The sequence below is a fragment of the Onychostoma macrolepis genome, chromosome 05 (genome assembly GCF_012432095.1).
Source record: "Onychostoma macrolepis isolate SWU-2019 chromosome 05, ASM1243209v1, whole genome shotgun sequence".
Classification (NCBI taxonomy): Eukaryota; Metazoa; Chordata; class Actinopteri; order Cypriniformes; family Cyprinidae; genus Onychostoma; species Onychostoma macrolepis.
Genome location: NC_081159.1, coordinates 8,864,800 through 8,888,817, shown reverse-complemented (window position 1 = coordinate 8,888,817; position 24,018 = coordinate 8,864,800). Strand labels below are relative to the sequence as shown.

The 24,018-nt window shown below is 37.7% G+C and overlaps 1 protein-coding gene across 1 annotated transcript in view; it reads left to right on the top strand.

Annotated features, from left to right (window-relative positions):
• The window catches only part of slf1 (SMC5-SMC6 complex localization factor 1), a 37,481-nt gene that overhangs the window by 3,940 nt on the left and 9,523 nt on the right, over window positions 1-24,018 (top strand). Inside the window, exons 10-19 of the mRNA XM_058775042.1 lie at window positions 198-344; window positions 4,122-4,288; window positions 4,376-4,510; window positions 5,035-5,179; window positions 5,482-5,629; window positions 7,775-7,920; window positions 8,124-8,254; window positions 11,419-11,498; window positions 15,681-15,773; window positions 16,994-17,176. Coding sequence (XP_058631025.1) covers window positions 198-344; window positions 4,122-4,288; window positions 4,376-4,510; window positions 5,035-5,179; window positions 5,482-5,629; window positions 7,775-7,920; window positions 8,124-8,254; window positions 11,419-11,498; window positions 15,681-15,773; window positions 16,994-17,176 — 1,375 coding nt within the window. The remainder of the gene's footprint in view (window positions 1-197; window positions 345-4,121; window positions 4,289-4,375; window positions 4,511-5,034; window positions 5,180-5,481; window positions 5,630-7,774; window positions 7,921-8,123; window positions 8,255-11,418; window positions 11,499-15,680; window positions 15,774-16,993; window positions 17,177-24,018) is intronic.

The following is a 24,018-nucleotide window of genomic DNA, read 5'->3' as shown; positions in this document are numbered from 1 at the left end:
ACCTGATTTAGGCAAATCCGTTTGATCGGTATGCTCATGATTGGCATACCCATTAAAGAAACATTGCAATGCGCCTCCACTGGTTTCTCAAGCGGAAATGTCCGAATGCACTCATTTGGCACTGACCCTGAGAACACATTATCATCAGTCATCTTATTTCCTTTATGTCTTTCTTTCGCTGTTTCTCTTGTACTCAGATTCCAGCGGTAGATTTCAGCAATGTGCAGAGCTTGGTAGAGTGTGCCTTCTTCCCTCAAGCTCTGGAGGAGATTCTGGGGTCCCTGCAGCCTGGAGTGATGCCCCCAGCCCCGCTGCTCCAACAGCTAATGCACCACGCACTGCATGTGTGTATAATAAGAGCTATTCTAAATCCCAGAGGCACTTATAAAGCACTGTTACATTCAGTTGGTGTTATCTTTCTTAAAAAGCAAAGTGTGGTAGTTTCTTTTTCATTAAGGATGTTGTAAGGATTGTGTTTTCTGATACATAAAAGCAGCATTCTTTACCACCCACTGAAAGTCTACTCACACAAAGTAAAAGATTTCATGGCGAAATTGTTTTTTTTTTTTTTGCTTTATGCAAAAACTCACTGCTGTGTTTAACAATTGCCATTGTTGTTCTCGGAGTACAAAGAGCATACAGCCACAGAGTCAAGCTAAATGATAGTGAGTATAGATTATGACAAGCAATTATATATGTTTATCTATAACATGTGAGGTCAGTTTTATATATATATATACAGGTGCTGGTCATATAATTAGAATATCATCAAAAAGTTGATTTATTTCACTAATTCCATTCAAAAAGTGAAACTTGTATATTATATTCATTCATTACACACAGACTGATTTATTTCACATGTTTATTTCTTTTGATTTTGATGATTATAACTGACAACTAAGGAAAATCCCAAATTCAGTATCTCAGAAAATTAGAATATTACTTAAGACCAATACAAAGAAAGGATTTTTAGAAATCTTGGCCAACTGAAAAGTATGAACATGAAAAGTATGAGCATGTACAGCACTCAATACTTAGTTGGGGCTCCTTTTGCCTGAATTACTGCAGCAATGCGGTGTGGCATGGAGTCGATCAGTCTGTGGCACTGCTCAGGTGTTATGAAAGCCCAGGTTGCTGTGATAGTGGCCTTCAGCTCTTCTGCATTGTTGGGTCTGGGATATCGCATCTTCCTCTTCACAATACCAGGCGAGTTTGCTGGCCAATTAAGAACAGGGATACCATGGTTCTTAAACCAGATACTGGTTGCTTTGGCACTATGTGCAGGTGCCAAGTCCTGTTGGCAAATGAAATCTGCATCTCCATAAAGTTGGTCAGCAGCAGGAAGCATGAAGTGCTCTAAAACTTCCTGGTATATGGCTGCGTTGACCTTGGACCTCAGAAAACACAGTGGACCAACACCAGCAGATGACATGGCACCCCAAACCATCACTGACTGTGGAAACTTTACACTGGACCTCAAGCAACATGGATTGTGTGCCTCTCCTCTCTTCCTCCAGAGTCTGGGACCCTGATTTCCAAAGGAAATGCTAAATTTACTTTCATCAAAGAACATAACTTTGGACCACTCAGCAGCAGTCCAGTCCTTTTTGTCTTTAGCCCAGGTGAGACGCTTCTGACGCTGTCTGTTGTTCAAGAGTGGCTTGACACAAGGAATGCGACAGCTGAAACCCATGTCTTGCATACGTCTGTGCGTAGTGGTTCTTGAAGCACTGACTCCAGCTGCAGTCCACTCTTTGTGAATCTCCCCCACATTTTTGAATGGGTTTTGTTTCACAATCCTCTCCAGGGTGCGGTTATCCCTATTGTTTGCACACTTTTTTCTACCGCATCTTTTCCTTTCCCTTCACCTCTCTATTAATGTGCTTGGACACAGAGCTCTGTGAACAGCCAGCCTCTTTTGCAATGACCTTTTGTGTCTTGCCCTCCTTGTGCAACTTGTCAATGGTCGTCTTTTGGACAACTGTCAAGTCAGCAGTCTTCCCCATTAATGTGTAGCCTACAGAACTAGACTGAGAGACCATTTAAAGGCCTTTGCAGGTGTTTTGAGTTAATTAGCTGATTAGAGTGTGGCACCAGGTGTCTTCAATATTGAACCTTTTCACAATATTCTAATTTTCTGAGATACCGAATTTGGGATTTTCCTTAGTTGTCAGTTATAATCATCAAAATTAAAAGAAATAAACATTTGAAATATATCAGTCTGTGTGTAATGAATGAATATAATATACAAGTTTCACTTTTTGAATAGAATTAGTGAAATAAAGCAACTTTTTGATGATATTCTAATTATATGACCAGCATATGTATGTATAAGTATATATATGTATGTGTATATATATATATATATATATATATATATATATATATATATATATATATTAGTGGTGGGCATAGATTAATTTTTTAATCTAGATTAATCTCACTGTAATCTTGGAATTAATCTAGATTAATCTAGATTAAAATGGCTCATTTGAATTCTGCCAAGTAGATCAGAATAAGTTCTAGTAGTAAACAACTAGCAGTCATCAAGAATTTAATATTGATAATAACATTGAAGACATTGTATGATTATTCCTTAAAGATAAGGTTTTAATAGTTTTAGTAGTAGTAGCCTATTACATTCTGCCCAATGTCTTCAAGTGAAACCGAACTTTTATTTTGACGGGTTGCCGTGAGGATAGTTTTTCTCAAATGAAACGCTCGAATGCTCATGAAGTGACTCTCAGAGCAGTTCTGGAGATGTTGTTCGTGTATTTACGTCCTCATTTAGGGAGACGACAGACGTTAATATCGCCGCAAGCGTCGCGCGGTCTTCTGAATGAGTAGTGAACAAACCCGTGCGTCTGCGCCATACATTAACACGTCACAGAAGTCATATTTAAATAGACGTTTTGCGGCTTAATATTTACAAATAGGAGTGGAGTGTGTGTGTGTGTGTGTGTGTGTGTGTGCGAACCGGGGCGGAACTCCGCTGTGCGCGCGATACAGAGAGCGCGACCATGTAAGGTAGAGACAGAAATGACTTGCCGATTTCCATTGGGAAGCTTCTTAAAAATAAATTTTCCCTGAAGCAAACCCGGCGGCTTCATAGCTGCATCCATGTTAGCACGCATACACACAGGTTCGAAGACTCGTTCTCGCCCCCTACAGTGCAATTCGGCTAGGTATACATCCGCGCTAAACTATCAAGGTGAAAGTCATAGTTTGCGTAGTATAGATCCAGCTCCCAGCCCAACTTTGAGAATAGATTAACGGCGATATTTTTTTTTATCGCCCGATAAGAGTCTCACGTTAACGCAGCACGTTAACGCCGATAACGACCCACCACTAATATATATATATATATATATATATATATATATATATATATATATATATATATATATATATATATATATATATATTTATTTATTTATTTATTTTTATAAATTAATACTTTTATTTAGCAGAGACGCATTAAATTGATCAAAAATAAATACATTTATAATGTTACAAAAGATTTTTATTTTAAATAAATGTTGTTCTTTTGAACTTTCTATTCATCTAAAAATCCTGAAAATGTGTCATGGTTTTCACAAAATATTAAGCACCACTACTGGTTTTTCAACATTGATAAAAAGAATAAGTGTTGCTTGAGCTCAAAATCAGCATATCAGAATGATTTCTGAAGGATCGTGTGACAAAGAGGATTCAGTAAATTGTATTTTAAAATATATGAATTATTTAATATATAAATTATTGATCAAGTAAATGCAACCTTAGTGAACATAAGAGACTTCTTTCAGAAAAATTAAAACAATCTTACTGGCCCTAAACATTTCAATGCTAAGCTGTGAATTTTGAATGTGTCAAATAAATAATTCCTATATTTTTAGAATTGCTTGTGTTATTATTTGCTGTCATTAAATTATAAGTGTGGATATATCAGAATGATACAGGCCATCAGCCAGCTTCCTCTCTGGTATCTGTTTTGAACACTGATATTTTATGTAATGATCTGAACTCTTTAGAATAGATGGAACTGTTTGAAATGTATTTTATCGCAAAAGCTTGTTTACACCTCCCTTTTTCTGTTTTTGCTCTTGCTCTCTTACTTCTAGGGTGATGCAAAGCCATTGTACCTCAGCATGTGTATCACAGTTCTCCACAGTATCCTCCGCAACAATCCTACCTGGGGTTCTCCTGGACACACTAAGTACTTTCTTCAGATCCTCCAGTGTCCAGAATGTAAGAGCGGCCTCTGGTCACTTCTTGAAACATCAGTTCGGTATGAAACTGTCAATGTACTTGTCAGAACAGCTCATAAGTAAATAGATTTTCTCTCTGTAATGCAATTTTGTCTGATTTATTCAAGAGTGTGTCTAGCAAGCGAACCCACCTGTCACTCACTGCCAAGCCCACCATCCACTGAGTTGTTTCGTCTCCATTGTAACCTGCAGGAGTTCTTCCTGAGACTCTTTCAGCTGGAACTTCATGCTGCTAGCTCAGGGTGAGCACCTGAGCTCTGTTCATCTCTGCTTCAATAAAACAACAACTTTTTGATTCTGCATGAGCCCAAAGAAAAGAAACTGCAGTATTTTTCCACCCCTCCACAAAATAAACACAGACAAAACATGTCATAAAGAATGTAGAAATAAAACACAATATGTAGCTGCTTGGAGATATGCTGATGTCTTACTGTTCACCTTGTTTTGAAGATCAAGACTTTGTAGTATTTACATTGTCTGTTTTGATAGAAAGACAATGGTTAAGGAACTGCGTTAACCATAGATATTAATGCCTATATTGTACATGAGCAACTATTCTTTATTGCCATAACAGTTCTACGTATCCTCCATATTTGACAGAATGACATATTTTATATTTAATGGATAACTGAATAAACTATATTATATAAACCCTGAACCTAAAATGTTGCCGGTTTCAACATAGCAGATCTGTCATTGTATCTGTAGCAGCTGTATCTTCATATTAATATTAATATATATGGCAACTCTGTCTTCCTCTCTGCAGGAGGTCACCCGGAAGCAGTCGGGCATCTGTTCTGTACAGTACCTTCTGGAAAATGTGGGAGAAGTCTACTCTGACCTCCAGGGCGGTTCAGCAACTCAGCAAGCTGCTGATCGAGACTGTACTCTGGGCTTTCAACTCCACTCAGGTGTCATTCAAGTCTTCTCCTTTCATCATTTCCTTCATAAAAACTATGGCCACTTCATGGTTTATTGAAATTTTCTGTTTTAGACATTTATAAGTTTGTTGGTTTAATTTTGTGACGTTATTGTGTTGCTCATAAAGATAATTTCCCAGCTTAAACTAAAATTTGTCACATTACACCTGTATGCCAACAGTATTATGCCAACAGATTTCCACATTAAATATACCATTTTGTTGAGACATGTCCATTCCAAATGCGGCAGTGCAGGCTGACTTTACTGTGTGTGTTTGTGTGTGTGTGTGCAGGTGTGGAGGCTGGGAATGTCAGTCACTCTGCAGGAGACTCTGTGTGTAGTGGTGGAGTTCTGGGCTCAGGAACACAGTCTGCTCAACAGCAGTCTGGTGGAGAAAGGCTTTAAAGACCTGGCAGAACACATTGCCATACTGTGCCAAGGTATCCCATAGTGCAGTGTTAATTTTGGCAGGCATTTTTGATTTAGTCTTAGTCTTTATCTTGAGATGAAAATGCTTAATAGTCTTAATCACATTTTAGTCATTTCAGTCTTTTATAGTTTTAGTCTAGTTTTAGTCGACGAAAATTCATTGTATTTTTGTCAACTTTTAGTCATTACTTTTAGTCAAAGTGCCGTCAACAACATTTATTTTGGTAGATATTTTATATGTAGTATTCAAACAAAAATAGGCATCAATTCTTCTCTCTTTACACCAAATCAATTAAGCTTATGAGAAATTTGAATCAAGGATTGAATTTGGAAAAACTGGAATAAATTTTCATTTTTTTTGGTAGAGATACAAATTAAACTCATTTTTCAGATACAGTAGCTTTACTTAATTATACATTTATTTAACATCTTTTGTTGGTTAACATTTATGACATGGATAGGAATGCTGTCCCTTTAAGATGGAAGGCATGCATGTAATACTGACACACATTCAGTTTTCACCCATCTGTTTATGCTCACTTAAGCCATAACTGACTGTATTTACGTGAGATACTTTACACAATAGACACAGGACTGCTGTGTGTGTATTTGAGCACTGAGAACTGATCGCGCGCTGTATGAGAACTGAAGAAGTGGAGCGTGCGCGAGAGAGAGCACTTCTATCAGCGCGATTCCGCCTATCGCGCCTTTACTAACTTTAAGTTAATTGACAACGAACTGTGACTCCCGGGAAAAACGGGACGTCTGGTCACTCTATCCCTAACCCTTCAGGTGCTGAGGCCATTGTTTCAGATCGCTAGTTTTGATAGCCTATCCGTCCGCTGCGGCTGCCATACTGAGACTAGATATAAACGCCCCTCATCTGATTGCAATCCAATGACAGAGACGCACATTTTGAAAGACAATACAGTTAACTTAGCCTATAGGATGTATTTTGAATGTCCGGTAGTCCTCAAATAACATTTTAGTCCCGTCTCGTCTTGTTAATGAAGACGGGGCATAAATTTCGTCATAGTTTTTATTATCAGATATTAATTTTAGCTGGTCAACGTCTGGTCTTAGTCACAGAAAAAAGGTTCGTTGACGAATATTTTTCGTCTTCGTCTTCGTCGACGAAATTAACACTGCCATAGTGCAGTGGGAAACTGGTGAAGAATCACTATGCACTTAAAGGAATAGTTCACCCAAAAATGAAAATTTGCTGAAAATACACTCACCCTCAGTTATATGGTGAAGGTTCAATGTGTAGGTGAGTTTGTTTGGTCATCGGACAGCTTTGGAAAAATTTAGCATTACATCACTTGCTCACCAATGGATCATCTGCAGTGAATGTGTGCCATCAGAATGAGAGTTAAAACAGCTGATAAAAGCATCGCAATACTCAAAAGACATATATTACTTGTGTATTATTGTGATGTCTGTCATTCGTCATTCTGACGGCGCCCATTCACTGCAGAGGATCCACTGGTGTTCAGAAACAACAAAGTCATTTTCAACTTGGATGGCCTGAGGGCGAGTAAATTTTCAGCATTTATATATAATTCTGTCAATCTAATATGCTGATTTGTTATGAGTGTTGAAACTGTTGCGCTGCTTAATATTTTTTGGAGCCTGTGATACTTTTTTCTTTGATTATTTGATGAATAAAAAAGTTCAAAAGAACAGCATTTATTCAAAATAGAAATCTTTTCTAACAATATAAGTTTTTCTATCACTTTTTAATCCATTTAACACATCCTTGCTGAATAAAAGTATTACTTTTTTTTTTTTTCTTTTTTTTTTTTTCTTAAAGAAAGAAAAAATGTACTGACCCCAAACTTTTGAATAGTAGAGTATAATGTAACACAAAATTTATATTTTGAATAAACACTGTTCTTTTTAACTTTTAAAAAATTACACAGGTCCCAAAAATATTAAGCAGCTCAACTATTTCCAACATTGATTATAATTCAGAGTATTAGAATGATTTCTGAAGGATCAAGTGACACTGAAGACTGGAGTAATGATGCTGAAAATTCAGCTTTGCTTCACAGGAATAAATTATATTTTAAAGTATATTAAAATAGAAAACTAACTGTACATTAAAGATTTAAATAGCTTAATGGATGTAAGAACCGTCCTGTCTCCTCCTTTAGACCTACACTGTGACATGCTGAAGGAAGTGATTCCAGCCCTTCGCTCTGCAAGACTCCGGATGTTCACTGCCAACGCCATCTATAGAAATATCTGCTGCAGCAGGGGCCTGATCCTCAGCTCTGAACCACTCTGCCTGTTCACAATTGTGAGTTTTAACTTGTGTACATGTCTAATAGCATAAACATCAAGATTTACAGCGACTACACTTTCATTTGCAGCAAATTGCCTTCCCAGAAGTCTGTAATTCATCATATAACACAATAAAGTGAATAGAACATTCAGTGAGAGATGCAGAAAAAAATAGTGAGAAATTTTTTTTAAAGATTTATTTTGCTTGTCTCTTGCCAGGTCTCAACCTACCTCAAAGCTCTGGGGATCTTGTGTGATCGAGAACCAGTCCAAACCCTGAAGGGACAGACTGACAGAATAGAGATGAATCAACCCTCTACTAGTTGTGCCGCCCATGTGCCAGGCTCAGAGTGAGTTTCAACTCTGCCACATCTGTCTGCTCTTGCTATTGTCCTCCATACTGACACTGCAGATCACAGAGAACAGGAGAAAAGCAAAAATGAGTTGACTTTTTTAAAATATTTGTATATTTTCAATGAATAGACCTGGTACTAGTGTTTACTTTTGTAAGATGTTTCTCTGTAAAATCACAAGAATTAATAGGTGTCATTTTCTACATCCTTGTGCCATCAGAGCACATTTTGAGATAACCACTCTCCACTTACAACACTATAAGATCCTCTTTATGTCAGCATCCATATGTGTATGACAGAGGCAGAGAGTGCAGTAGGTGCCTTTAATTGGACAATTTTCTGCCATTATGGGGCATTAGAGGGGTTTAAGATGACTAATGGAGAGAGACAGGGTGCTGTCCTTCTCTGTTGGGCCAACCTGTGATGGCAGCAGACCACCAGCCCTGTTACTAGTGGTGACATGAGGGTAATTGGTGCTGTGTGTCTCTCCTACCAGCTCAATCAACTGCTGCTTATCAGCCTTTTTTCCCTACAGGCTTCGACTGAGACATCATGCTTAGACAAACCCAGGGTTCCCGCGGGTCCTTAAAAAGTCTTAAATTTATTTTATCAAATTTAAGGTCATAAAAAGTCTTAAATTGTACAAGAATGTCTTAATTATGATTTCAAGAGGTCTTAAATTTGGGTACAGACCAGAATCGCGATACAGCTTAATGTTACGATTAAACTTCAAAAGGCTATAAGACAGTTTCATAATAATTAATACTTTTGACTCAACTCTTTTCTTAAAAAAATGGTATGATTTTATAAAACTTTTTGTTTTTGTGAAATCTTCTATCTGAACTGTAAATCATGCTTTTTACAGTCGTTTTACAGTTTACCATAGACATTGCCCTACCCTGCTCATATGGTATTAATTATATTTGTGCAGGTCTTAAAAAAGGTCTTAAAAAGTCTTAAATTTGAGCTTAAAAATCTTGCAGCAACCCTGAAACCACGACTGCATTTAAACCTGAGAACTTTGTTATACCAATATACCAGTAAAAAAAAATACTTATGTTTCTGGGAAATAATAATAATTATATAATCTTAATTTAACAAATTTTCATTTGTTACTTTTTGTTGTTTTTACAAAATGTGTTACTTTGTTAGGATTGTACTTTGGCATGGTAGCTTGGAATAATACAGCTGTAAATTCATAAACACATTATTGCTGGAAGACACTGGAGTTTGATGGAAAACATTTGGTTATTGATTTGCTTGTAACATTCAGCCCATTCTTTCTGGTGTCTTCTTTCAGATTTCTGCTCCACATTGATTACATAGACTAAGCCATGATTCTCAGCATCTTGTTGCCATGATGTGATGTTTAACAGTGTGCTGCTGAATATTTTAGGACAGCAGTTGTCACAGGAAGAACATTGTGTCCTCACTCACAGACCTGAACACTGCACACAATGATGTTTACTCCTCACTAATAGGAAACTAAATGACCATGTGTCTGTGAGAATGTGGATGTTTGTACTGTTCTGGTGTGGTGTGGTAGATTGCACCTTGGTTCTGAACAATCCAATTACTAGGGAACAAGACACTCTTCCTGTAAAAGGAAGCACGAGCCTTTATTCCTCTGATAGCACTGTCCTTTAAGACCTCTCACAGCCTGACTCTAGTACTCTTCTCAAGCTATTTGTGGCATATTTTAACTTTTATTTTTTGAGCATCTTCAACCTTGCAAGAATTTATTAGAAAATACTCAGCACTCGCCCTCATATTGCAGTTACATTTCCTTATCTGCAATTTGGGCAAGTCAGTCCACTCTCCGACCATCTTGGCAATATTTCTGGATATCTTTTTTCTATGCCGGTAGTAGTTTTAGTAACATCTTTAAGTAAATCATAAGTAAAATCAGATAAAGTATCATACATATAGCTTCTTTAAACTACTACTTTTTTCGTTGTAAGAGCTGCACAGTGTTAAGTATAACTGATGAAGATTTATGTAATTGTAAGTTTTTAAAATCGTAAGCACTATTACAAAGTTAGTGCTTATCATAAGCACAATTAGAAAGTTTATTCTTTAGGGTTACCACAGTCAGGAAAGCCTGAATATATCAGGGAATATTTAAAGTTGTGATTTCCAGGTCTGGAAAAGTCATGAAATTTTCTGTAGAGAATGTGAATTTTTTGGGTTTGCTGTGCACTAAAATATTGCATCAGCTAGATTAAAGGATTTTGCCTGCAAGCCAGCATTGAGGGGGTTATTGGAGACATTTTTGCATTATAAAGTATAATCATTTAAATCTATTAATAAAGAGAAATAAGTTATTACCTATCATACAGTTGAAATCACCTTTACCAGTCTCTAAAACTAAAATGGAAGGACAGACAGACAGACAGATAGATAGATAGATAGATAGATAGATAGATAGATAGTGATTGATTGATTGATTGATTTTCTTTGGCATGTGACCATCCCTCTATTTCTATCCCTCCATCAGTCTGAGATTGTCTTTTTTCAGCTATGTGTCTTAGTCAGCACTTGAGCAGACAGCCAAAACACTTCACCCAACCAGAACATCAGCTGCAATCCTGCCTACATCACTGTAGCTCTTATGGTGCCATTTAGTGACAGTTTCTTAAACACTGGCCAGGGACTCCATCCTGGGAGAGCTCCACGGGGGGGGTTGGATAGCTGTCTCCTCGGATAAAAGGATTCAGTAAGTACAGCTAGCGTACAGGCTGGCTGATAGTTGCTACAGGCGATGCACTTAGATGCCAGTCCCTCAACTCCATCCTGCGGTAGTGTGAAAATGTCGTGACAGTGATATAATGATGTTTGTAGACACAAGCAGCGGTGTGAAGTGGGAAGTATTTAGTAGCGAACTTTATGGTATCGTCTCACCGCTCTGTGTTTTAAGAGAGATTTGTCTTGGAAGTTTTAAATATTGCAGGCTTTTTTTTTCCAGCACTCCAGTCCTCTGGCTATGGATAAATTCTTAATTTAACCATATTTATGAGCAGTTTCATGATGTGCTGATGTTGGCATACATGACAGATCCTATCTATTCACCCACAAGCTCTGTGAACTATTGTCCCTTCAAAAACATTGAGATGCTTGATGTCTCAATCTGTCTGTTAAATGTTACTGTGTGTTCTTTTCAGAGCTGTGAAAGACTCAGCAGGCAGCTCAGATTCAGGGAGAGAGACTGTCCCGAGAGGTTACCACAGAGTCAATGCTGCAGGTAAGAGCTACTACGAGTTAGTGTGTGCATGCACATGCCATAGAGACGCAGAGCATTCATTCTTTATCACTCAAAAAACTATGATCTGTCTGTCTATTGTTCCTTCTATCTGTCTATTGTTTTTCCATCTGTTGTTCTTTCTATCGTTCTATCTGTCATTGTCTAGATTATCTATCTGTCTGTCTGTTTATCTATCTGTTTATTGTTCTTTCTATCTGTCATTCTTTCTATCTCTGTCTGTCTGAATGTGTCTGTCTATTGTTCCTTCTGTCTGTCTGTCTGTCTGTCGTTCTATCTATCGTTCTATCGTTCTTTCCATCATTCTATCTGTCATTGACTGTCTGCCTGTCAGTCATTAATCTATCGTTCTAACTGTCTATATCAGTTCTGTAGTGCATTCAGCTAGGTCAAAAGCTCTCAACAGAGCCTCTCTTTATAACCTCAGGCAACAGCATTTACATTCCACATGCTTTTTACGCTCCCTCCATCCTTTGGTGAGGAAGAGGTGGAAAATACATAAAAATCAGGCGACACACACACAAACATAATGCTTGTCAGATCCCCCGTTTAAGAATATTAAACACTGCAATTAGGATTCTGCTGTGAGGAAGGAGAGGGGAAGAGAGGGCGAGCGAGAGAAAGACGGAGGTAGCCAAGCCTGGAAGTTTCTGTAATTAGGAGGTTGGCACTCCGTGTGAACCCACCAAGGTGTCAACGCTCATCTTTCCCCTTCCACCTGATCAGAAAGACCCCCATGCCAGAGCAGGGAGCGGGGGAGGGCAAGGAGAGAGAGAGACAGCCCTGCTTTCAGGAGACTCAAGGCTGCTGCTCCCTGCCTTGTGTTGTTTTTGCACTACGTGCTCCCTATACTGATGTGTAGCGCATCAATTTTTGATGAAGCATCCGCAGGCTCTCAGCTGTAGATTTCTGTAGGTAGCCGCTGCAGTGTTTTTCACAAGGAGTGCAGGTCCATGGTGCCTTGTTAACTTCACCCTGAGCTGTCTGTCTGCTCAATACGCTTCATTGTGGCTTATGGCTACAGTTAAGAACGCTATAAGCATATTGGTAATGATTTTGGGTTAAAGCTCAGATTGTGATATCAGGATGATTTCTTTCTTTATAATATGTATATTCAGTTGTGCCCAGTTGTCCCCTTTTGTGTGCCCTCTTTAAAGAAGCGGCATAACAGATGTTTACATACAGTTTTGGACACTTTATTCTTAGCTCCAATGTAGGAATTTCAGTGTATTATATACAAATTATAATACCAATCAGTAAGCACATGATACTTTTACTCACTTCATTATGTAAAATGTTTTGCTGTGTTTGTGCTATGTTAAATAGATTTGTTGTTGTTGTTTTATAAAATGCATTTTTAATTGTGGTTAATTATGAAACTTTGTTTAGGGGCCAGTGTTTTTACAAAAGACAAAGTGATAACTTTAATTGTCATGCATAACAAACTGACATAACAATAATAGCAATTGGAGCACTCCAGTCCTCTGGCTATGGATAAAGTCATAATTTATCCATATTTATGAGCAGTTTCATGATGTGCTGATGTTAGCATGACAGATCCTATCTATTCACCCACAAGCTCTATTGGTCCTTATGTAGCCCCGCTGAAAATCAATGAACTCTTGCAGCCTTTTATGAATGATTCCCTCACTTGAATGGCAAAGATGAATCTCAAACCAGGACTTTTCAAAAAGGACAAAAGTCCATTTGTGTTAATTGAGTTGATATTTTGTATTATTTAAAAATTCACGTTACAGAGCTTAATCAGGGCAGTGATTTAAAATAAATAAATAAAGATTAGCATCTGCAAGTGGTGTAAAATTAAAATAAATATCTTTGATCCAGTTATTATTGGCCTCTTTCAGTTCTTGTTCACAATCCCATAAACTAAACCTCCTATAACTCCTAGAACTAAAGGATGTTGCTTAAACCTAAAAGTGGCCAAATTGAAAATGCATCCTGTCATCACAGTATTCAAAATGCACTTTTCTGACAAATAGCCCGTTCCATTAGCCATTAGCCAACCTGCACCAGAGCTGTCATGTCAGACATCACAAACCACGCAAGAAAGTACTCTCTACAAGAAAAAAATAAATAAATAAAACAACCGCAAATGCTACACACATTTCACAATTTATAGAAAAGGACAGGATGGATTTATCCTCTTCAAGCTTGTAAATGCTGAGTATGCAATTACCCCTATAATGGAAGCGTTGTGTCCAAATTGGAGCCATTAAAGTGATTTAACAGAGGGAAGATTGGGCCTGGCATTTCTGAGACTGTGTACACATGGGGAGTTAAGAAATGTTTAATCACTGGGTTTTAGGGCCTATTAGGGTGTGAAAAAAGGGCTAGTGCGAGCCAGAACTTGCCATGGTGCTGAGGCACTCATTAAGTCATACTTTTATTGCATTCTGTTTTATTTCTTCATAATACCCTGCTAATTATTTTCGTTGATTTTGGGCTGCGAGTCTTTAGGATCTTGCTTTCATGTACTTTGACACGTGAGTTAGGGGCTTGTTGTTTCCTACCCTGTTATTCCTTCCTTTGAAACAGAGAGCGGTTATTATAGATATATGCTATGTATTTATATATTTCTTTCATCTTAGTTTTTGAAGTTCTGTCATTGATTTAGCTTAGTCTGCAACATTCCGTTCACGTGTTGTCAGAACCTGTTTACACCTGATACTAATATCCATCTCTGGTGATCCGACGACTAGTAGTCTCCCAACACACTGTGTTTCAGATGTGTTTTCACTTGTGACCAGACTTTTAGGAGAGAGTCTCTGGTTTTGTGACTTCAAACATCTGTGTTGCCGCATGATGAAAAATTATAGAAAAATTTAGATAGAAAAATGTCTAGTTATTTCTAGACATATTTGAATTTAATTGAAAGTTGAGAGATCGCATGTTAAAACGTCTTTGTCGGCAGGATTCTTTAAAAAAAAAAAAAAGAAGTGAATCCCCCTTCTTTGTTTTACAACATTTTGTTTTGTTTTTGGAGTCCATCATTGTCCTCCAGTGTCCATGATCCCACGAATTCCGTACCTTTCTTCTTTATACCATGACAGACGTCACTCTGTAGTCGCAGACATATCAGCCTTATCTGGTCATTTGCGTTTTCTTCTAACCTAATTTTCTCTGTTTGATCTGGCTTAAAGGGCCTTCTTGAAAATGCACCCAACGTATTGATGTGAAAGAGGATGCAGCTTCTCCCTTTTTTCCTGCCACAAGAAGAAAGAAGACTGTCTGCTTTATTTCCCCCTCCTCATCCCCGCTGCCTCTCTCCGCTTTGGCTCTTTTAGCACGCCGGGTTTTATCTAGCCGGCCAAGGCTGCAGAGAAATGGGCACCCTGGTGAGACCCAGTAAAGCATTTATTAGCAGCTTTGCACAGCGGCATTATAATGGCAGCCGCAGAGGCACTCAAGTTTGGCCTTTTACTTTCTTGTGAAGTTCAGCCACACATGAAAAAGGAAGCAGCCCACCCTCTAATATATTCCCGATTTGATATCGTATCGGGAGAGCGAGGAATGAAGGCTGCCTTACAAAGGGAGCAGGCAGAAGGAAAATGTAAATAAAAGTCCTTGGAGGCTTTTGTGTCTGGCTGTTGTAGTTTGCAAAAGTGAGAATCACGTGTTCCTATTCGTACTGCCCAGTGGAGCTTTTGAACTCTGGCTGTTTGAAAAATCCCGTCAGAGGCTTTGTGTATGGGCTCTGTACCATAACTTTCCCCGGCTGAACAATACCGGACTGCCAGGAAGCCTTTTCCCACAATTGCCTTCAACTTGGGGTGCTAGTGTAAGTAAAGAATTCCCACTGTCCGGAAAAAAGGGGAATAGCGACAAAGAGAGCGGATGAGCGCCTTTCTTTGCTTTCTCTCTCTCTCTCCGCTTCCTGTCCCTCTCCCCCCAAAAATCTCTAGTTTTTTTTTTTTTTTTTCAGGGTCAACCCCTTTTATCTGTTTAATTTTTACATTTTCCATGTCGTTTCGGTGTGTGCCCGTTTAGTCGTTTTAATGTCGAGCACGGAAAACGTTAAATGAGCGGTTACGGGACTGTGAGGGCAGTTGGCAGGACGCACCCTGATTTTGGATGTTGCCCACTTCTCTCTTTCACTTGCCCTTTCTCTCTCTCTCTCTTTCTCTCTTCTCCATCCATGTGTAGGCGAGACACTCCTTCATCGAGCCTGCAAGAGGAACCAGGTGGAGACATTGCTTCGTATCCTCAGAGTGCCTGGAACGGACGTCAACATTAAAGGTAGGTTTCTATATTCCTCCCCTGCCCTCAGTAGAATCGTCCCATTTCTTCTATTTTACTTTTTTGTGTGCTAAACCGTTAATTCATACAAAGGAAAGCATACGTCACACGTCTAACCTTTTAGATCAAATGTAAGGGTGTGTCTGGTAGGTTCGGACACTGTTTTAGGCTTGGTTTACTATCGTGGCATCAAGAAAATTTTGTGCATGCCTTTTGCTTTCCGATCTTGTTTTGAAATCTTAATGTAATCATGGTTATTTTTGCCATATACCTTGATGAAAATTCCGCTTGTATTGTTTTATACAATGTTGCGCTATTTTTGTTTTGTTGTAAGTTTTCTTTCACTCAAAAAGGGATTTCTTTGAAAATGCCATTTTAGAACGAGTATGTTTGCACAATTATGTAATGACATACAGATTGTGTACGATTGAGGCCTCTTTGCTAAAAAAATTTGTATTTATTTTTATTTTTTTCCAGTGTTCCGCTATTTTTGTAGTTTTCTTTCACTTGAAAAGACTACAGTGTGAATCTTAAAATGTGATTTGTTTGAAAATTACTAGCAAACATTTGCATTTTAGAACCAGTATGTTTGTGCTGTTATGTTATGATGTACAGAAATGTTTGCGATTTGAGGCCTCTTCGTTTAAAAAAAAAAAATTCAGTATTTTTGTTTTGGTTTTTTTGCAATGTTGCGTTGTTTTTTTTGTTTTTGTTTTGTTTTGTTTGTTTTTTCACAAAATAACTGCATTGGGAGTTTTAAGACAGGATTTATATGAAAACTACTAGCATACAATTGGATTTTAGAGTCTGTTTGCGCAATTATGGTTTATCGTACAGAAATGTTTACAATTGAGGCAGCTTTGCTTTATTTATCTTTATTGTTATCCTAACTCTAATTTCAACAAATACATTCTATATTTAATAATATACTGGACAAAAAAAAATTCATTGTTTAGTCATTTACTTTCCATTAATGTAGCGATGTATGTTATTTTGATGCATTTTGTTATGATATATTCTGACATTGGATTTAAATTCAATAAATAAAATAAAACCGATTTATTTGCTTTCTGACATCAGCGAATAGTTTTTAATGAAGGACATAATATGCGTAAAATTTAATATATGTATAGTTTTTTTGTTGAATTTGTCAAGCTTGACCTTGTCAACGTATGTAGGCACCAAAATCCTCACAGTATATTTTGCGTCACTGTTTGTAGATCACGCTGGCTGGACGCCCCTTCATGAAGCCTGTAACCATGGCAGCACAGAGTGTGTGAAGGCCCTGCTCCAGCACTGCCCCAACCTGCAGCTGGGCAGTCAGGTCCAGGGAGTCAGTCCGCTACACGATGCCCTGCTGAACCAACATACAAACATCGCCAAAATTCTTCTGCGGCGCGGTGGTGAGTGCCCAACATACACGTATATACATTCAGAGATCAGACCTTCACAAAACAACGCATACAAACACGTATATACACACACTCAATACATGAAGATTCATACTGTGAATACAGATCTTCTTCACATAAGAGGGCTGAAAACATGAGAGCGCATGCACACAGTCGCGCTCACGTAACCATAAACCTTTCAACGGCAACTTTAAAGAAGCTGTTGAATTTCAAAAAAGTGATGAGTTCACTTGTTCTTCCTGGTTCAGTCTCTCACGAGTCTCTTATCCAGTCACAATCAAACAGGCCCTTCTATGAGAGCCTGACTCGTATTGAATACCATATTATACCGTATTACTTCAAAACATGTTCAGATTCCGATTCCTTTGAGAATGATGCTGAATTTATGGAGTCATATGGAAGTGCCTCTCTTACTGGAATAAATAAGGAGAAAACAGTTTCTGTTTCCATGTGTGATGTCAGTATAAACAAACTGATGAGTGAAAGCGGCAGAAAGTCATATTACAGCGGCATTACATGTGTAAACAAACAAGTGCTTTGTAGAAATCCGTTAAATCCAGGCCTCTCCTGTGGCTTAACACACATAGTGTCAACTTCTGCCATTCAGGGTTCAAGCTTTTTTACGTTCTTTCCTTTATAAAAAACCATCCATCTGCAGGAATAACCCATCGGTGTGGATGACGCTGTTAGCATCCTCCTGAAGAGATTAGACAAGTCAGGTCTGCGGCTCTCATGAAATTCACATGCTGGTTTTTCATGGGGGAAATCTGTCAGAACAGAAATGTTTTGGCGCGCCTGGCTGTTTGCGTGCCACATGCAATCGATGTTTGCGAGCTTTGAAGCGAGCGCGACATGTGTCAATGCGGTAAGCGCGGAATGGCTTGACGACGGGGAGGGACTTGAGTAGAGACAAAATGAGACAGGCTCCTGGTTTCCCACACGCCTTACTGTCACTCTCTCTCTCTCTCTCTCTCTCTCTCTCGCTCGCTTCTCCATTTTGACTAATTATAGTTAATTTGATTTTGCTCCCCTATTAGCTCATGTAGATATTCTGGCCTCAAAAAGTAAATTAGATTGGGATTGTTTGGTCCCGGTGAGAATGTTTTTTTTTTTTTTTCTTCTCATTTTTCTTCTTGCTGACTGAGATTGGCCCTATACCAATGCATGAAAAGAGGTCAGGAAGAGATGCTCTTTTTTCATGAAATTAGAATTGTGATGTGTCTGGGAAACAGACAGCCGATGAGATCCGTCATAAGACACGGAGGTGCACACACACTCAACCTGAGGACTGATCCCTGCCATTTGGCATCTTATTCACAGACAATCATCATGTGGATTCAGTTCAGATAGTTGACTTATGTCCATGAGCTTTATTTTTTTTTTTTTTTATAGAAATCAAGATTTAGCTTAAAATATAAATTCATGTATAATTAATTTAATTCACCATTTTTAATAATTTTGCCTTCATTACGTAATTTCTGATGATCTTCCCATGTGACAGATTATTTTAAAATAAATAAATAAATTAACAAAAAAAGGTTGACAAAAAAAATAATAATAATAAAAAAAAAAGTTTTTTTTTTTTTTTTACACCATTGCTACAGCAATGGAAAGTAAATACAGATTTTAATAAATCATGAAAAAGTGGACATTGGATGTAGATTTTTCTCAGCTATGAATTTTTAATGGGCTTAAATTGTCCTTTTATTTATTTATTCATTTATTTATCCCTTGCCTTTTTTTATCCTTGTCTATCAATTGCTAGAAAATGACTTGAAAAGTCATGGAAAATCATTGTTTAAAGGGATAGTTAACCCAAAATGAAAAAATCCTATAATTTACTTGCATGTTGTGCCAAACCTATATGAGAAGATATTTTGAAGAATGTAGGTAACCGAACAGTTGCCTGGGGGGGTTTGGAGTTGAAACTCAGCCAGAAACTGTTTGTTTGCCAACTTTCTTCACTCTCTTCAGCAGAAAATGAAATCATACAGATTTGGAACAACTTGAGGATGAGTAAATGTTTTCATTTCTGGGAGAATTATCCCTTTAAAAAGCATGGAACTCTTATCAACAATAAGATTATTATTAAATATTACTAGGTAAGTTGTTTTAGATAGATTTTAGTGCCTTTTTATATAAGATGCCAAGAATTTAAATAGTTTCCTCTTTGTCGGGTTCACTAAGTCGCTCATTATCAATAGGTCTATTCAATTATTATTGAATATAGAAAACAATTTAATAAAACATACAGAAATAAAGGAAGAGATTCAGACCAAATGTTGGCGTTCAAGTAAATGTACTTTCTTCACAACATGTTGGCATACTTCTTGAATAAAAATGACATGAACATGAAACGCTCACCTCGCTCTCACTGTTGATCTCTACTTCCAAGATCCAACTCTTACATTGTGTAAAACACGGCTTTCTTAATCCCAGCATTCTCAGCATGAAATAATAATGAATGTTAGTGGATGGGTGGGTGGGTGAGAGGGTGAAAGACAAGACCCTCCTTCTCCTGCCTGTGGGTACTGGCATGCTAACCATGCCATGGCCGAGGGCAGGGACGGGTGTCATCAGCTTGCCTAGCCCAAGGCTGCCAGCTCAAACCTCCCCCCAACACACACACAGACACATTGTAAGCGTGGTGGAGCGTAATTTCACTCAGCCATTTCCTGATTGGTATTGCATGCGGCTTCCAGCACCCAGCAGCTTGTATCCAAAGAATAGCAGAGCGAATAACGGCCATGAAAGAGCCTTCGAGTTACTGCCATGGCCTTCGAATCTTAATGGCTTGATGGTTGCTGTGAATACAGCTCTGTTTTCAGGACTGGAATGGATTAAGGCTTGCTGGCATGACTCGGGCTCTCTCGTACGAGGGTCAGCTTCTAACAGTTTGTTCTGCTCAGTCCTATTCACAACGTACAGAAAAGAACTATCACTTTAAACCGAATTGAGGTTTCCTGTAAGTGCTCAGCATCACTTTTGATGAAATCCTGATGCAGGTCTAATGTAATTTATGTAGCCGTTTGTGCATTGAGAGCATCAAGTTATTAGTATGAGAAAATTAGTGAAAATGTAGCATGAATTTCAGAATGACTTAGTATTTGGTTTTTCCCCCTTTTACTTTAAACCTTGTTCATTTACATATTTAAATTAGACATTTTGAGTTCACTGTAGGTATATTGATTGCTGCAATCAGTATCTGCCTGACTTGCATCAGACTTATATTCTTCTTTGGAACACAAAAGTAGATATTTGATAAAAATTTGCAGTATTTTTTGTCCATGCAATGAAAGTCAGTTGGGTCAAATGATGTTTTGAACCTAGTTAAATGGGCGAAAACATTCCTTAAAATATCTTTAATGTTCCACAAAGGAAAGTTATACAGGTTTGAACGGCATGAGGTGAGTAAATTGTCAACATGTTCATTCTTGGTTGAACTAACCCTTTAAAATTGTTGCAAATACCATTTTAACATAGTCTGTAAATAGATAGTATATAAATAAAGTAGTTTTACCCAAACAGTCTTTTTGAGTAAAACTTTAATCCATGTCATTGTACTTCTCCAGCATTGTCTCATGACTTTCTGAAGCTCTCAAAAGCATTGTTGCCACCAAAATTTGACCACACATCAATCATTTCTCGACTATATATTTCCTACCCATCGTCGATAGTATAGACAGTAACTCAGAGTAACAAAAGAGTCATGATTTCTTTTGTTGTGGTATTAGAGTATAAAACACTTAAAGGCTTAGAGCTTCTCGGTGCTGCACTGTAATAACAAACGATGGCTCAATGTCTTTGTTGATAAGGCTGAGTTCAAACGCAGTTGTTCTCCTTTTCTTCCACTCTGTGTACATTAATAGGAGTATTTCCCCCTCGCATTTTGCATTGAAACCGCGTTAGATTAAAGCTCTGGCAAAGCTCTCGATTTAGTCATTACACAACTCCTCATGCTCTGTTTGTTTGTTTGTTTGTGCTAGTCACACCAAATACATTAATCAGCTTCTCTTCTCAGACTTCTCTCCCTCTATCCCTGTTTTTCTTTCCTTCAGTCTCTCTCTCTCCCTCTGATTGCGAGTGCCTTTGAGCTTCCTCTGCATAATTTTTCTCCTATTAAAATGCATAATTAACCAAGTCACTTCCTCACACTGAGCTCACCAGGCTTTCAGCTGTGCCACTGTTAGGATCAATAACGAATGTTTGACTCTCTATTTGGTGTGTGTGTGAGTTCAACCAAACTTGCAGCATGCTTTTTTCTTTAAAATGGCTCATATACTCTCTTTGAAATATTTATTAGAATACTTGCACAGTAATGACAACAGCCACAACCACGACAAGCAGCGGGACATTTTGTCAGTTGTACTGGTTTGTGATTTTTGCGGCATTGTGCTGGATAGCCCTGCCAATACCGACATTTCATCGGTTTAAAATCTTGCTGCATATAACCACAAGTTAAACAACAAATACCTACTGATTGGGTTTTGATTTTGGATAATAAAATTACTTAATAAAACTACTCAGCCAAATCTAGTTGTGTAATGCCTGTAGTTAGGACACAAGCTTTTGGGAAAATGTGCACATCCAGATGAATTGGACACAGCTGCAAGACAAAAAGAGATGGCTACACATTGATATTAAAGCTGAAAAAATAAAAAATAAAAGTCAGTAAATAGTAGTTGAAATGTTGCTTTGTTTCTAATGAAGTTTGGAGCAATAATATCAGTATGCAAACATTTTCTTTTCTACTTTAACTCAAGATTCACATTAATAGCTTTATTAGTACTTCAGTTGTTTGTATGTAGTCACACATAGCCAGACTGTTTATTATTGGCAATTGGCATGTACTTTCTGCTCATTCTGGCCAAGAACCGCCCCTTTGGACAGGAAGGGCCCTTTTGATGTAGTCAATCACAGCATGCCACAATAAAAACACAGAACAAGCTTATTTACTTTTAAACTAGCATTCTATCCATGAGCAGTTGCAAAACACTGGAAAAAGAAGTTGTGTAAAATGTATACACATGTATAGACCCTAAAATGTTATATATATATATATATATATATATATATATATATATATATATATATATGTGTATGTATATATATATATATATATATGTGTATAATGCTAGTTTAAAAGTAAATAAGCTTGTTCTGTGTTTTTATTGTGGCATGCTACATACATTATACATACATATATCATCATGGCCAAAAATATCGGCACCCTTGGTAAATATGATCAAAGAAGGCTGTGAAAATTAATCTGCATTGTTAATCCTTTTGATCTTTTGTTTAATAAATTCACAAAAATCTAACCTTTCATTGGATAATAAGAATTTAAAATGGGGAAATATCATTATGAAATAAATGTTTTTCTCTAATACACATTGGCCACAATTAACAGCAGCTTTTTATTCAATACTTTTTGAAACCTCCATTTGCCAGTTTAACAGCTCTAAATGTTCTCCTATAATGCCTGATGAGGTTAGAGAACACCTGACAAGAGATCAGAGACCATTCCTTCATCCAGAATCACTCCAGACCCTTCAGATTCACAGCTCCATGACGGTGCTTCTCCTCTTCAGTTCACCCCACTCATTTTCTATAGTGTTCAGGTCAGAGGACTGGAATGGCCATAGCAGAAGCTTGGTTTTGTGCTCAGTGATCCATTTTTGTGTTGTTTTTGAGGTTTGTGTTTGGATTATTGTACGGTTGGAAGATCCAAACATGGCCCGTTATAAGATTTCTAACAGAATCAGTCACTTATTGATTTTTTTATCTGTTGGTATTTGATAGAATCCATGATGCCATGTGTCTAAACCAAGATGTCCAGGACCTCCAGCAGAAATATAGGCCCACAACATCAAAAATACAGCAGTATATTTCATTGTACACATGGGGTACTTTTTATCCCTGTGTTCACCAAACCCATCTTGGGTGTTTGCTGCTAAAAAGCTCATTTTTTAGTTTCATCTGACCATAGAAGCCAGTCACGTTTGAAGTTCCAGTCGTGTCTGATAACTGAATATGCTGGAGTTTGTTTTTGGATGAGCAAGGAAAATTTTTCTTGAAACCCTCCCAAACAACATGTGGTGATGTAGCTGTTTGACAATTTTTTTTTAAAAGGTTTTCTGACCCAGAGACTCAACTATTTTCTGCAATTCTCCAGCTGTGGTCCTTGGAGAGTCTTTAGCCACTCAAACTCTCCTTCTCACCATGCAGTAGGACGATATAGACACACGTCCTCTTCCAGGCAGTTTCGTAACATTTTATGTTGATTGGAAATTCTTAATCATTGCCCTGATGGTGGAAATGGGAATTTTCATTGCTCTAGCTCTTTTCTTAAAGCCACTTCACTAATTTGTGAAGCTCAATTATCTTTTGCTGCACATCAGAAATATATTCTTTGGTTCTTCTCATTGTGATGGATGATTAAGGGAATTTGGGCTTTGTTTTCCCTCCTATTTATATTTCTGTGAAACAGGAAGCCATGGCTGGATAATTTCATGTTCATAATCACCCTGGAGTGCTCAAAATTGTGAATATGAATGGGAATATACTTTAGAGATATTTTACTCATAAGAATTTGTAGGGGTGCCAATAATTGTGTCCAACGTGTATTTGAGAAAAACATTCATTTCATAATGATATTTCCCCGCATTTTAAATTCTTATTATCCAATGAAAGGTTAGATTTTTGTGAATTTTTTAAAAATAAAAGATCATAAGGATTAACAATGCAGATTAATGCCTTCTTTGATCATATTTACCAAGGGTGCCGATATTTTTGGCCATGACTGGATATACATATACACATACATATATACA